The sequence below is a fragment of the Mustela nivalis genome, assembly GCF_964662115.1.
Source record: "Mustela nivalis genome assembly, chromosome: 2".
Lineage (NCBI taxonomy): Eukaryota > Metazoa > Chordata > Mammalia > Carnivora > Mustelidae > Mustela > Mustela nivalis.
In genome coordinates, this window is record NC_139021.1 from 148,116,891 (window position 1) to 148,130,598 (window position 13,708).

At 36.9% G+C, this 13,708-nt stretch overlaps 1 protein-coding gene across 8 annotated transcripts in view; it reads left to right on the forward strand.

Moving 5' to 3' along the window:
• The window catches only part of ZFAND4 (zinc finger AN1-type containing 4), an 87,330-nt gene that overhangs the window by 69,138 nt on the left and 4,484 nt on the right, over window positions 1–13,708 (forward strand). For all 8 annotated transcript variants that reach the window (XM_082718722.1, XM_082718721.1, XM_082718727.1 and 5 more), the window contains 2 exons: window positions 7,747–8,922; window positions 9,631–9,685. In XM_082718722.1, coding sequence (XP_082574848.1) covers window positions 7,747–8,922; window positions 9,631–9,685 — 1,231 coding nt within the window. The remainder of the gene's footprint in view (window positions 1–7,746; window positions 8,923–9,630; window positions 9,686–13,708) is intronic.

The following is a 13,708-nucleotide window of genomic DNA, read 5'->3' on the forward strand; positions in this document are numbered from 1 at the left end:
GATGGTGGTGTCCTTTGATACACCAAAATTTAAATTTCGATGTGGTCCAGTTTATCTATTTTTACTTTTGTTGCCCATACTTCTTTGGTTTCATATTCAAAAAATCATTGCCAAATCCAATGTCATGAAGCTTTTCCTTCTATTTTTTCCTAAAAGTTTTATAAATTTAAGTCTTATATTTAGATCTTTGGTACATTTTAGCTTATTTTTTATATGTGGTATAAGGTAAGACTCCAGCTTCATTCTTTTGTATGTGGATATCCAGTTTTCCCTGTTCCATTTGTTGAAGAAACAGTCTTTTCCCCTGGTGGTCTTGATGGAAGTCATTTGACCATATATGTGAAGGTTTATTTCTGGGTTATCTACTCCATTCCATTGGTCGATGTGTCTGTCTTTGTGCCAATACTACACTTTATTTTTCTATTGAAATATAATTGACATACAGTATCCTGTTAATTTTAGGTATACATCATAGTGATTCAGTCTTTTTATATATTATGAAATAATCCCCAGAATACAACTAGTTACCATCTGTCACCACACAAAGTTATTACAATATTATTAACTATATTTCCTATGCTGTACATTACATCACCATGACATTTCTTTTATAACTGGAAGTTTGTATCTCTTAATCCTCTTTACCTGTTTTGTCCCACCCAGCCCTGCCCCATTCTGATAACCAGCAGTTTGTTTCCTTTATCTTTGAGTTTGTCTCCATTTGCTTTTGTTGGATTGTTTTGTTTTTTAGATTCCATGTATAAGTGAAATCATACGGAAGTGGTCTTTCTCTGTCTGATTTATTCCACTTAGGCTAATACCTTCAAGGTCTATACATGTTGTTAAAAATGGCAAGATTTCATTCTTTTTTTGGCTAATATTTCATTGCATATATATACCACATCTTGGTTTCTTCCATATCTTAGCTTTTGTAAATAATGTGACACTGAACATAGGAGCAAACATCTCTCTCTGTTGATGTTTCTATTTTCTTCAGGTCAATATCCAGAAGTAGAATTTTGATGTACTGTATGGTAGTTCTGTTTTTAATTTTTTAAAAGATTTATTTATTTGCTTGAGAGAGAGCATGAGTGGAGGGAGGGGCAAAAGGCAAGGGAGAGAGAATCCTCAAGCAGCCCCCCTGCTGAGTGTAGAACCCAGTTGGGGGCTCACCCCAAGATCATGACCTGAGCCAAAGTCAAGAGTCAGACACTTAAGCAAATGAGTCACCCAGGGTCTCCTATTTTTAATTTTTTGAGGAACCTCCTTACTGTTTTCCAGAGTGGCTGTACCAACTGGCATTCCCACCAAACGTATGAGGGTTCGTTTTTCTGTATATCCTTGCTAATCCTTGTTATTTTAATTTTCCTGGTAATAACCAATTTGACAGATACGAAATGACATCTCATTGTAGTCTGGATTTGCCTTTCCCCGAAGATTAGTGATACTGAGCATCTTCTCATGTGCCTGTTGGCCATCTGTCTGTCTTCTTCAGAAGAATGTATATTCCAGTCCTCTGTCCATGTTTTAATGTGAAGTTGGTTGTTCGATATTAAGTTATGTAAGTTCTTTACATATTTTAGATATTAACCTCTATCAGATATATGATTTGCAAATATCTTTCCACATTCAGTAGGTTGCCTTTTTGTTTTGCTGCTTTCCTTCACTGTGTAAAAAAAGCTTTTTAGTTTGATGTAATCCCATTTGTTTGTTTTATCTTTTGTTGCCCTTGCCTAAGGAGACTGGCCCCCCAAAATATTGCTAAGACCATTGTCAAATAGCTTATTTCCTATGTTTTCTTCTAGGAGTTTTATAATCTCAGGTCTTAAATTCAAGTTTGAATCCATTATTTATTTATTTATTTTTAAAAATTTTATTTATTTGTCAGAGAGAGAGAAAGAGAGAGCACAAGCAGAGGGAGTAGCAGGCAGAGGGAGAAGCAGGCTTCTTGCCTAGCAAGGATCCTGATGTGGGACTTGATCCTGAGACCCTGGAATCATGACCAGAGTGGAAGGCAGGTACTTAACCAACAGAGCCATCCAGGAGTCCTCATTTTGAATTTATTTTTGTATATGGTGTAAGGTACTGGTCTAGTTTCATTTTTTGAGAGTAGCACACTCTTGATTACTGTGTTGCTTTGTAATGAGTTTGAAATCAGGAAGTGAGAAACCTACAATTTTGTTAAGTTTGTTATGGCTATTTGGCGTTCCCTGAGGTTCCATATGAGTTTTAGCATAGATTATTCTAGTTTTTTTTTTTTTTTAAAGATTTTATTTATTTATTTGTCAGAGAGAGAGAAAGAGCAAGAGCGAGCACAGGCAGAGTGGCAGGCAGAGTCAGAGGGAGAAGCAGGCTCCCTGCGGAGCAAGGAGCCCGATGTGGGACTCGATCCCAGGATGCTGGGATCATGACCTGAGCCGAAGGCAGCTGCTTAACCAACTGAGCCACTCAGGCGTCCCAGATTATTCTAGTTTTGAAAAAAATGTAGATGGGATTTTGATAGAGATTACATTAAATCTTTGTATTACTTTTGACTTGTGGCTTATTTATAAGTGGCCTCCTTAGTTTCCAACATGTGGAATATTTATACATTTTTGTTATTGTCATTTACTTTCACTGTCATCAGAGAACATACTCTTAATGATTTCAAGCCTTTGATATTAGTTAAGGTTTGATTTGTGACAAAGCATATTGGTGCCACTTGTGTCCTTGAAAAGACTATGTAATGAGTCACTATATGTAATATTCTGTATGTATTAATTAGATCAAATTTATTGTGTTGTTCAGATCTTCTGTATCCTTTCTAATGTTTTTGTAGGGGGTCTGTTTTCTCTCCATTTTTGAGAGAGGTTTATTTAAAATGTCTCCCTATTTTGTTATAGCTTTGTGTGTCTCCTTTTATTTTTATTTTGCGTATTTTGAAACTGTCATTTGATCTAATATAGATTTGTGTGATATCAAGGAATTGTAGTATCTAACATTTGTATTATTATAAAATGTTTTATCTCTAGTAATGCACTTTTACTAAAATCTACTTTGTCACTAGTAACATAGCTATCCTAGCTTTCTTTCCGTTGGTGTTTCTATTGTATATTCTTTCTCTTCTCTTACTTTCAATCTCTTCATGTCCCTATATTTAGGATTTGTTTCTTCTAACTGGTATGTGGTTAGTTTTATTATTTTTTAATTTTATTTTTATTGAAGTATAGTAGACATACAATATATTATCTTTTTAACCTAAACTGACAAACTTTAAGACTTTTATTTTACTTAAAGTTTAGTGTAATTACTGATATATTTTGATTTTTATCACCTTTGTTTTTGCTTAATCAGCTGTTTTGTTTCTTTTTCTCTCCTTCTTGTCCTTTTTTGGATTAGTTTATTTTTTCCTTATTTGGTTTTTGTTCTGCATTACTTTCTTGGTTATGGATCCTTAAACACTGGTTTTTCAGGTGATTACTCTGGAGATTAAAATGTGCAACCTCGGGGTGCCTAGGTGGCTCAGTGTGTTAAGCCGCTGCCTTCAGCTCAAGTCATGATCTCGGGGTCCTGGGATCGAGTTCCGCATCGGGCTCTCTGCTCGGCAGGGAGCCTGCTTCTTCCTCTCTCTCTCTGCCTGCCTCTCTGCCTACTTGTGATCTCTCTCTGTCAAATAAATAAATAAAAATTTAAAAAAATATATATCCTTTAAAATGTGCAACCTTGACTATTAAATTCCAATAAAAATGATGTTTATTGCTTTCTTGTTAATGACAGAATTCTAGGAGTCTAACTCTACTTATATATTCAAATATCTTTTGTGTCATTGTTATCATATATTAATTTTACAAAAATTTTGAACTTCTCCAATTGTTTTATATTGCCAATATTTTACTCATATTTACCCACATATTAAGCTTTTCTGTTGCTCTTTACTCTTTTCTGCAATTATGTGCTTCCTTCAAGGATTATTTTACTTCTGTCTGAATCATTTCTCTTAGTAGGTCTTTTTCATTTAGGGTTCCTAACAATGGATTCTTTCAACTTTTGTCAGAAAACTTACTATTTTATCTTTTGTATTTTGAAAAATGTTCAGTCTTTCCAAAATGTTATAGGACCAGTACTGCGGACACCCATGTACCTGTACCTCGATTCACCAATTACCATTTTTACACATTGCTTTCTGTCCTTGTTTCTTCACCTGATTTATCTGGGAGTTAGTTGCCGATATCATTTCCCTGTAAGTACTTCATTTTGCATTTCTCGCTTAAGAACAAGGGTCTTTTGCCTAACCACAATTCAGTTATCATACACATGATTTATCCTTGGTACACATTCTGTCAGCTACATTCCTGTTCCTCAGTGTCCAAGTAATGCACTTGATTTTATTTGTTTTGATTTTTTGCTATTTTCAATCTGGGATCCAGTCAAGAACCATGCATTGCATCTAGCTGTAATGTTTTCTTGGTCTCCTTTTATACAGAACTGTGTCTAGCTATGAAAGTCCTAGATGGCATCTTCTTCCATATGAGGCTGCTTCGTCTCCATTGCCAATCTGTTTCGGTTAGCCACCTTCAGCAAGTATTCTCGTTAGATCGCTGGATAACTTGCTGCCGCTTCTACATCGACACTGCAGCTTCACCTTGCACTTTTATATTATGGAGACAGCTGCTTCTTTAAACCTGTACTAGCTTCAGACTTTCCTTCTGCACTGTCATTACCTCTGAACCATCATAGATTTGAAGAGAGTTAGGGCCTTGCTTTGGATTAGACTCTGGCTTAAGGGAATCTTGTGGCTGGTTTGATTTTCCATCCAGGCTACTAAAACTTTCTCCATTTTTGCAGTAAGGTTGTTTCACTTTCTTATCATATTTGAGTCCACTAGAAGAGCACTTTTTGTTTCCTTCAAGAACTTTTTCTTTACATTTACAGTCTGGCTGTTTGTAAGAGGCCTAGCTTTCAGCCTCTTTCAGCTTTCAACATGCTTTCCTCACTAAGCTTAATCATTTCTAGCTTTCGATTCAAAGTGAGAGATGCACAATTGTTTCCTTCACTTGAGCACTTCAAGGCTATTGTAGTTCTAATTTCAATATTATTGTTTCTCAGGGAATAGGGAGGCCTAAGGAGTGGAGGAGAGTTGGGGGAATGGTCTGTTGGTGGAGCAGTCAGAACACACACAACATTCATCAGTGAAGTTTGCCATCTTGTATGGGCGGGATTCGTGGCACCCTAAAACAATTACAGTAACATCAGAGATCACTGATCACAGATAGCCATGATAAATATAATAACGGAAAAGTTTAAAATATTGTGAGAATCATCAAAATGTGACCCAGAGAAATAAAATGAGCAAGTGCTGTTGGAAAAATGTCTTCCATAGACTTCCTTGATGTGGGGTTGCCACAAACCTTCAATTTGTAAAGAGTGCAATATCTGTGAAGTTCATTAAAGCAAAGTATAATAAAATGAGATATGCCTATAATTTTTATTTACCCAAAGGAATATTAATCATTGTGTGTAGACAAAACTGAGGCTTTTGTGTGGCAAAGGAAGTTTCTTATTTCAAGAGCACTGTCTTTTCTTGGTATAGTGAAATGCAGTTTTTTTTTTAAATCAATAGTACTCTTTCATTGGAGGGTTGGGTTGTTGTGTTTTCTGATTTGGTAACTCCCTTTTGTGTCTATGGATCCTTACTTTTATTTTTTTTACTGCCTTCTTTATCTTCGCTAACAAGTTCTCAATGGAGAACTTTGAGTTTACCCCTACTTCCCCCAGAAGTCATGTCTTCTTGAAGCTATCTCCTTATTTCTGAACAGTTTCAGGTCACTTGCCTTTGGTTTCCCAGCAGCTCATGTTTTAATATCCTAGATCTTGGGATGCCTGGGTGGATCAGTCAGTTAAGCGTCTACCTTTGGCTCAGGTCATGATCCCTGGGTCCTGGGGTGGAGTGCCATATTGGGCTCCTTGCTAAGTGAAGATCCTGCTTCTCCCTCTGCCTGCTGCTCCCCCTGTTCGTGCTTGCCCATCCTCCTTCCCTCTCTCACTCTCTCTGACAATAAATAAATAAATAAATAAATATTAATATCCTAGATCTTAAACCTCTTTTCAGTGTTTTCATAATCAAGTGGGATTTTCTCTTTTAAGGGTTTATTTTATGGCCATTCCATCAGCCCTGGGTTATCTACACCTCTCTTTTTCTTCCTTTCTTCTTTTCCTTCCTCTCACCCTCTCTTTCCCTCCCTCTTTTCTCCCTTCCTCTGTCCCTCTCTGTCTTACTCCCTTTCTTCCTTCTTTTCTGGCTCAACATATTTTCTTGTCTCTCAGCACAGGCATAAGCTTTGCAGATGAGTCTCCTAGATTTGGATATTTTTCTCCTTATAAGTAATTTGAAGTTAATTTTATCTGTCACCTGGTTTTAATGAAGGCATGAGTTATGGGTTGTTTTATTTGCTTATTTGCTTATTGATTTATATTGTTTTTTGGAGGACACATGGAGAAATTCAGATTTAGGCAACCACCCATTAATCTCAACAACCCAGAAGTCATCACCTTTATTTCTGAAACATATTTTTGTTGAGTAGAGAATTGTAGTTTGATAAGACAGTGCCCCTAGAGTATAAGCAGCTGCAGGAGCCAGCATCTCTTTCCAAGGTTCTTCTTTCTTTATAGTTTTAGCTCCTCTGTTTCTTGCCTTAACTGGTGTCCACTGTAGTATCTGGCTTTTCTTGTATTTCTAGGTTGGGAGTGTTGTTTAGGTCATCAGGTGTTCCATCCTTTCCTGATGCGCATTTCAGCCAATATCTTGAGGCTTGATATTCTTGATTTTTAAGTTTATCCATAACATCATGAATTGTCATGATACTTGCATTAGAACTTAGTGTATGGAGGACCTCTAGACCACTCCCCAGTTCTATCATTTGCTATGAAGACTCACAGTACTAGCATATAGTTGCATTCATGGTTAAGATTTATTGCAGCAAAACGGTATGAAGTAAAATCTTCAAAGGGAAAAGGCTCATGACTCAAATCTGGAGGAAACCAAGGACAAGCTTTCCAGAATCCTTTCCTAGAAGAGTCTCATGGGGTATGCTTTATTCCTCTATCAATGAGTTGTCTCAGCACATCTGTAGAATATTGTCTATTAGAGACTCTGTGCCCAGGGGTTTTATCAGGGGCCATTGATATAGACAGCCTCTGCCTAACATGTACCAAAATTCCAGAGTCCCAGAAGGAAAGCTGGTATTTAGCAAAAATGATATTGCTTATACCAACAGGTTAGGCACTTTTCAGTGAGGGTGGTGGGAACGCTCTTGAAATATAAGTTCCTAGAAGCTAGCCAAGGGCCAACCTTGCAAGCAGGCCTTTGTGAGGATAGCAGTTTAGACCTGTTACCTCTTTTCTGTAGTGCCTATATAGTCAACACCTGTTCATCTTACTAGGAAAAATTGTTGGGGATCTAAAATAGATTGGTGATATCCTATCTCCTATAAATCAGTAAGTTTTTTTCTCAGCAAAACTCTGACAAATAATCAGTAGTGAGGAAAATAAAATTCGTTTTCTTTACCATTCTCAAGAAATCATTCCTCAGTGAAGAAAGAGAGCAAATTTCTTCTGTCCTAAGCTTAAAATTTTAATCTTTTAAGATATTTTAAATTGTGGTTATCAAAATGCCAGTGTTGCATAAATAACATTTTCTTCCTTCATTAGTTTTTGTTAATAGGTAGACAAAATGACTGTGAGAAATTATATATTCACTCTTTTTTTTAGCCTAAAAAAGCTGTCAAGGTAAAACCTCGTCCACCTATAGCTCCTCGACCTTCTAGTAGTTCCACGGCAGCTGCTCGCCACAGATTGTTAAGGGTTCTCCCCCACATTGGGCAGTCTTGTTTACCTTCTCCTCGGAATGCATGTCTACCTGAAACTTCCAACAATGCAGTTTCAAGTTTGGCAACTTTGCCCCCTGCCGATAGACCCCTATCATCTATCACTAGTGATTTTCTTAAGGAAGATGACAACTGGGAGAGTAAGACACTGTCTCATTCCAATAGTAGCATCAAACTATCACCTCAGATACCCCACATGGAATTGGAAAATGACAAAGAGCTTGCTGATTCTGTTCTCCACCTTGGATCATCCCTGCCTAGGCGGACAAAACACTTTTCAGGAAATTTGTCATCTAATAATGAAGATGACACTGTTTTATTTTCAACTTCAGAAGAAGGTGTAACTGAAGAATCACTTCTGCCTGAAGTGGGCTCATTTGCTACATTTAGAGAAGGAAACATTGATGAACAGAACAGTGGCTTAGAAGTTACACAGAAGGTAAATCCAGAGTTTTTACTCACTAATGATGATAAAGGGTTGAAAGCTGCAGAGCAGCATCTTAAACATGTTGCAAGAATGTTGAGTGGTGAATCAGTAGAAACTACAGTTCTCAACCACCGTGAATTAAGTCCTCACAAGAATAGACTCTTGTCACCTCTTCGCTGTTCTACACCAATGTCACTCCATAATTCTCTGGTGAAATCACAGAGACAGTCCAAATATTTTGAGTCTGGGAATCTCCAGTCTTCTGCATCACAAAACGTGCTTCGGTCATTGGATGTTCGAAATGTAACTGATTCTTCTTTCTCTAGGACTACTCGCTTTCGAGCTGTTAAAGTTGATTCACCCGGGAAAAGATCTGATGTTATTTCTAAAGTTGAGGCTCGGGATATCACAGAAATGGCTAACAAGGCTTCCAAAGAGCCTGTTGGTTGTGTAAATAATATAGGTTTTCTTGCTTCACTGGCCCGGAGCGCAAGCAGAGATAGCTTACAGAGCACACGTGGAGCAGGCAGGCTTCGGACCTCTGGAATCGGGCTGTCTACAAGCCTCCAGCATTTTCAGGAGGAAAATCTTAGGAAAAGTTCTCCCCAGGTAGAACCTACAGATTTTTTTCTAGTAAGTATTTGCCTTTCAGTATGTTCTACTCGTTATCTTTATAGTCATTCAACATATTTAAAATTTGTTTTTTTGCTTACGTAAGTAAGGAAGTGTAAGGATGAATTCTTTTCATAAGTTTCTTTCACAATGTTTATCTAGTTTGTAGAAAATATATTTGACTTGAATTTTAAATGTTTTAGTCCTAAATTGAGAGCTGTAATATGAAAATAATTCTGTGTAAACAATTTATGACATATTTTTATGCTGAATATTTTTATTAATTTTTCCCAAATAAGAACTTTTATTTATACCATCAGATTTCATTCTCTTAAGGAAAAATAGTAAGTACAATATTGCTCGATTGGAGAAACAGAGTCCAAATTAATTTAATTAAAATTTTAATTAAATGAAAGCCTAATAGCATTTCCATGATAAAATAAAACCACAAGAGTCTTTAAACTGAGGGTTGCTGGAGAGGGAGATGGGAGGGGCATGGAGTAATTAAGTGCCCTACATTAAGGAGGGCACGGGATGTAATGAGCACTGGGTGGTTACATGCAACTGATGAGTCACTAAATTCTACCCCTGAAACTAATAATACACTAAGTGTTAACTAACATGAATTTAAATAAAGTCTTAAAAAAATACAAGTATTTCATGTTTAGTGATCTTTTCTTCTGTTCTTCATTAACTTACCACTGTAGATGTTTTGTGTTTTAATTATAGTCTCCCCGTGGTATTGGAATGAATGGAAATAACACAGCAGCAGGGAAAAGAGTAGGTAAGCTGCTGATAATTCTGAAAATATAAGCCTAACAATGATTTCATTATGCATGCTGTTGTATTTTTAGAGAGAAATAAGAAAAGAAGAACATTCTTTGTGGTATGTATGGAGTAAACTCTCCCTAAACTTTTTTCCACTTAAGAAAATGCTTATGAAAACTCACTGTAGGACATATTTGAAGAATAAGGCAAAAATTGGAATTGAGTTCTCTGTTGCCTGGGAAAAAATATGGTCCATGTGAAAAGACAAGAAGAATGAAGAACTAACATGTAGTTCCCAGCCCTCTCAGTTACTGGCCACTCTACAGCCATTCTGGGCTGCTGGGTGGGTTTTGTGAAAGTATCCTAGTATCCTGTGTCTTAATATCATGATCCAATATCAAGGATGGCTTTATTAAGATCTCCTTTTGATGAATCAGATTATTTCTGGGTAAAAGGAAAGGACAGTCCTTGAGCCAGTCCTTTCCAAAGCACAGTAGCAGAAGTGACTATAACATTAACACTTCCTTCTTTCAGGAACACCTTAAAAGTGCACTGGCAGATGCTTAACTGACTGAGCCACCCAGGTGTCCCTGACAGTGTCTTTTGATGGACAATAGTTTTAATCTTCATGAAGTCCGGCTTTACTTTTTTTTTTTTCCTTTGGTGCCTCTGACTTAGATGTTGTGTCCAGTAACTCATTGACAAATTAGGGGTGCTTGGGTGGCTCAGTCAGTTAAGCACCTGCCTTCAGCTCAGATCCCAGAGTCCTGGGACCAATCCCCACCTCGGACTCTTGTGCTCAGCGGAGAGCCTGTTCAGTCAGTTAAGCACCTGCCTTCAGCTCAGATCCCAGAGTCCTGGGACCAATCCCCACCTCGGACTCTGCTCAGCGGAGAGCCTGCTTCTCCCTGTCTCTCTGCCTGTGACTCCCCCTGCTTCTGTGCGTTCTCTCTTTCTCTCCTTCTCTCTCTCTGTGTCAAATAAAATCTAAAAAATAAAATAAAAAATAAATTATTGCCAAATTCACTGTTATGAAGCTTTCCCCCTATATTTTCTAGGAGTTTTATAGTTTTAGGTCTTATAGGTTGGTCTTTGATACACTTTGAATTAACTCCTTACTGTATATATTTTTGTATATGGTGTCATGTTAGGGTCCAGCTTTCTTCTTTCTCATGTGTATATCCAGTTTTTCCAGTGACATTTATTAAAAAGACCATACTCTCCCCATTGAATGGCCATCGGCATTCTTGTCAAAAATCATTTGACTCTATATGTGAAGGTTTCTTTCTGGGTTCTTTGTTTTTTTGGGGGGGTTCTTTATTGCCTTTATTTATGCAGTACCACAATGTTACTGTAATATATCTATGTTTAATTCTAATTTGGCCTTTGGTGCTTCTTCTCACTCTTCTTCTGAAGTTGCTGTTGCTGAGGTCACCAAAGATGTCCACAGTTTCAAATCCAGTGGATACTTCTGTATCCTTATCTTGTTTGATTGTTGTGGCCCTCCTTCTTGAAATAGTTTGTTTCTTTTCCTTTGTTTCTCTTTTTTAAAATTCTTCTTTTTTTAATTCTGGGCTATCATATTGTTGTAGATTTTGTTTTGTTTCATTTTTTTAAACCTGAGTTTCTTTTTTGACCTGTTTTACCAGCCTTTTGCTTATCTCCAGGTGTATACTCTTTTGGTTGATTTCATTTAAGTCAAGCCATCAACTGCTACCTGCAGTCATCATCACCTGAACAGAGCTGTGTAACTTACTGCCATTTCATTTCAGTAATAACTGTATCATCCTGAATTTCCTTGAGTCTGTGAGAGTTTGATATAAGTTTTATTTAATTGATTTGCTAAGTTCTTCCATTGGTTTTCTTTGCTTTTAACTTACAGGGTCTCCCTTGGAAATCTTATCCACCGTGTAGTCATCATTTTTAGGCAGAGATTACTGCCTACTAGCATCCAGAACTGGCATCCAGAACACTACTCTTATTACTTTGTTGGCTATCTTTTCCGTTGGGTAAATTTTTATAGATCATTGTCTTAGATCAGTTATTAGGCTAGGAAATACCAAACAAGTGAGTTATTCTAAATAACTTTAACCTTGTTTTGAAAAGCAACTTTTCACATTGGAATTACTATATTACTCTATTTTCTTTATTCATATGTCCAATGCACATGAGAGAAGGCTTCAGAGAGGAATTGATAATTGATGATATGTTCTTACAAGATTAGTGGAGTTTTTCTGGGTTGACAAGGTGGAATCGAGCATTTTAGAAGAGATTGCACCTATGAGTGGGTCTGGTGCTTCATTGAAGAGTGGGTATGATGTGGTAAATGACAGAAAATGGCTCTGGAAGTCAGAAAGATATCATACTGGACATATAAGACCCCGGATGGCACTGTAAAAAATAGTAGGAAACATGTATACTAGTGATCGATCCTATCATGGAATAGATGACTTATAAATTGTTTTATTTAGAACATTTATTTAAGGATGCCTGATGGCCCAGACAACTAAGTGTCTGCCTTTGGCTCAGGTCGTGATCCCTGGGCCCTGGGATCGAGTACTGTATCAGGGACTTCTCTGCTTCTCCCTCTCCCTGCCTCTGGCCCCCGCTTGTGCTTGCTCTCTCTGAAAAATAGTGCTCTCTCTCTCTTTGAAAAATAAATAAATAAAATATTTTTTAAAATAAAAGATTTATTTAAAAAGTTTTATTTATGTAAAAAGATAGAAGCATATATGGAAACCACTCTCATAGAAGAAGACTGCATTTGTGTTCCTGCAAACTCATTCTTATCACTACTGTGTTGTATGTTTCTGCACATTCACAAAAGTTCTTGAATGAAAACAGTTTGGGAAACATTAAGTAAAGCAATTCCAAGGAAAGAAAAAAAATGAAAATACGACTACACTGAACCAAATTATTATCTAAATTATTAGAAGGATATTCTAAACCTGAATTTCAAAGATAATTGCAATTAGATAAGTTTCAGAGGATATCTGGTACTATATGCCTCTTCTGTGTGTCCTTTGCAAATGCTTATCTTACTTTCATTTTTTAAGAAGTGGAAAGTACCCCATCACCTTCTTCTTGATAATAACTCTAAGTGTACTTGAAGAAGAAAGTGTTTATTAGCTGAGTTAGCATCATGGCACTATTGGGAGCCATTCACTTTGTTTTCAGTTTTGTTTCTACCATAAGGAGTCATTCAGTTAGTGTCCAATTTTGTGTATAATTTTAGGCAAGATCTAGGAAAGTATTTCAGGCTGGTAATAAAGCTGACTTAATTTTCCTGGGTTTATATATCCAGTCCCCAATCTGGGTGGCAAAAGGCATAGCACCATTTCATTGTAATTACAATTTTTTGATCGCTTGAAGGATTTTCAATGCCATATAAACATTTAGCCCAGGCCTTCCAAACCTTCTTCAGTAGTGAATAGGTACCAGTACCATTGAGACTATCATTTTTCTTCTCATTCTTTCCCCCTTGTTTTTGTTTTCTTTGTTTGTTTCTTGCTTCTTGGCCTTTTAGTGCCACAAGGCACAATGTGCTTGTACTGCTATTGTTAACAACTGTGGGCAGTGACTTTGAGCCTGTATGCTTGAGTCAGGTTTGTTGGAATTTTGCTCAGTTGTAAGAGTATTTCACTTAGTAATGAAAAGAAATTGAATGCAAGTTGGTGCAGCCACTTTGGAAAACAGTGTGGAAGTTCCTTAAGAAATTAAAAATAAAATAAAAGAAAGAAATTAAAAATAGAGCTACCCTAGCACTCTGCAATTGCACTACTGGGTATTTACTCCAAAGATACAGATGTAGTAAAAAGAAGGGCCAGTGTTCATAGCAGCAACGGCCACAGTCAACAAACTGTGGAAAGAGCCAAGATGCCCTTCAACAGGCAAATGGATAAAGAAGATATGGTCCATATATTCAATGGAGTATTTTGCCTCCATCAGAAAGGATGAATACCCAACTTTTGCATCAATATGGACGGGACTGGAGGAGATTATGCTGAGTGAAATAAGTCAAGCAGAGAGAGTCAGTTAT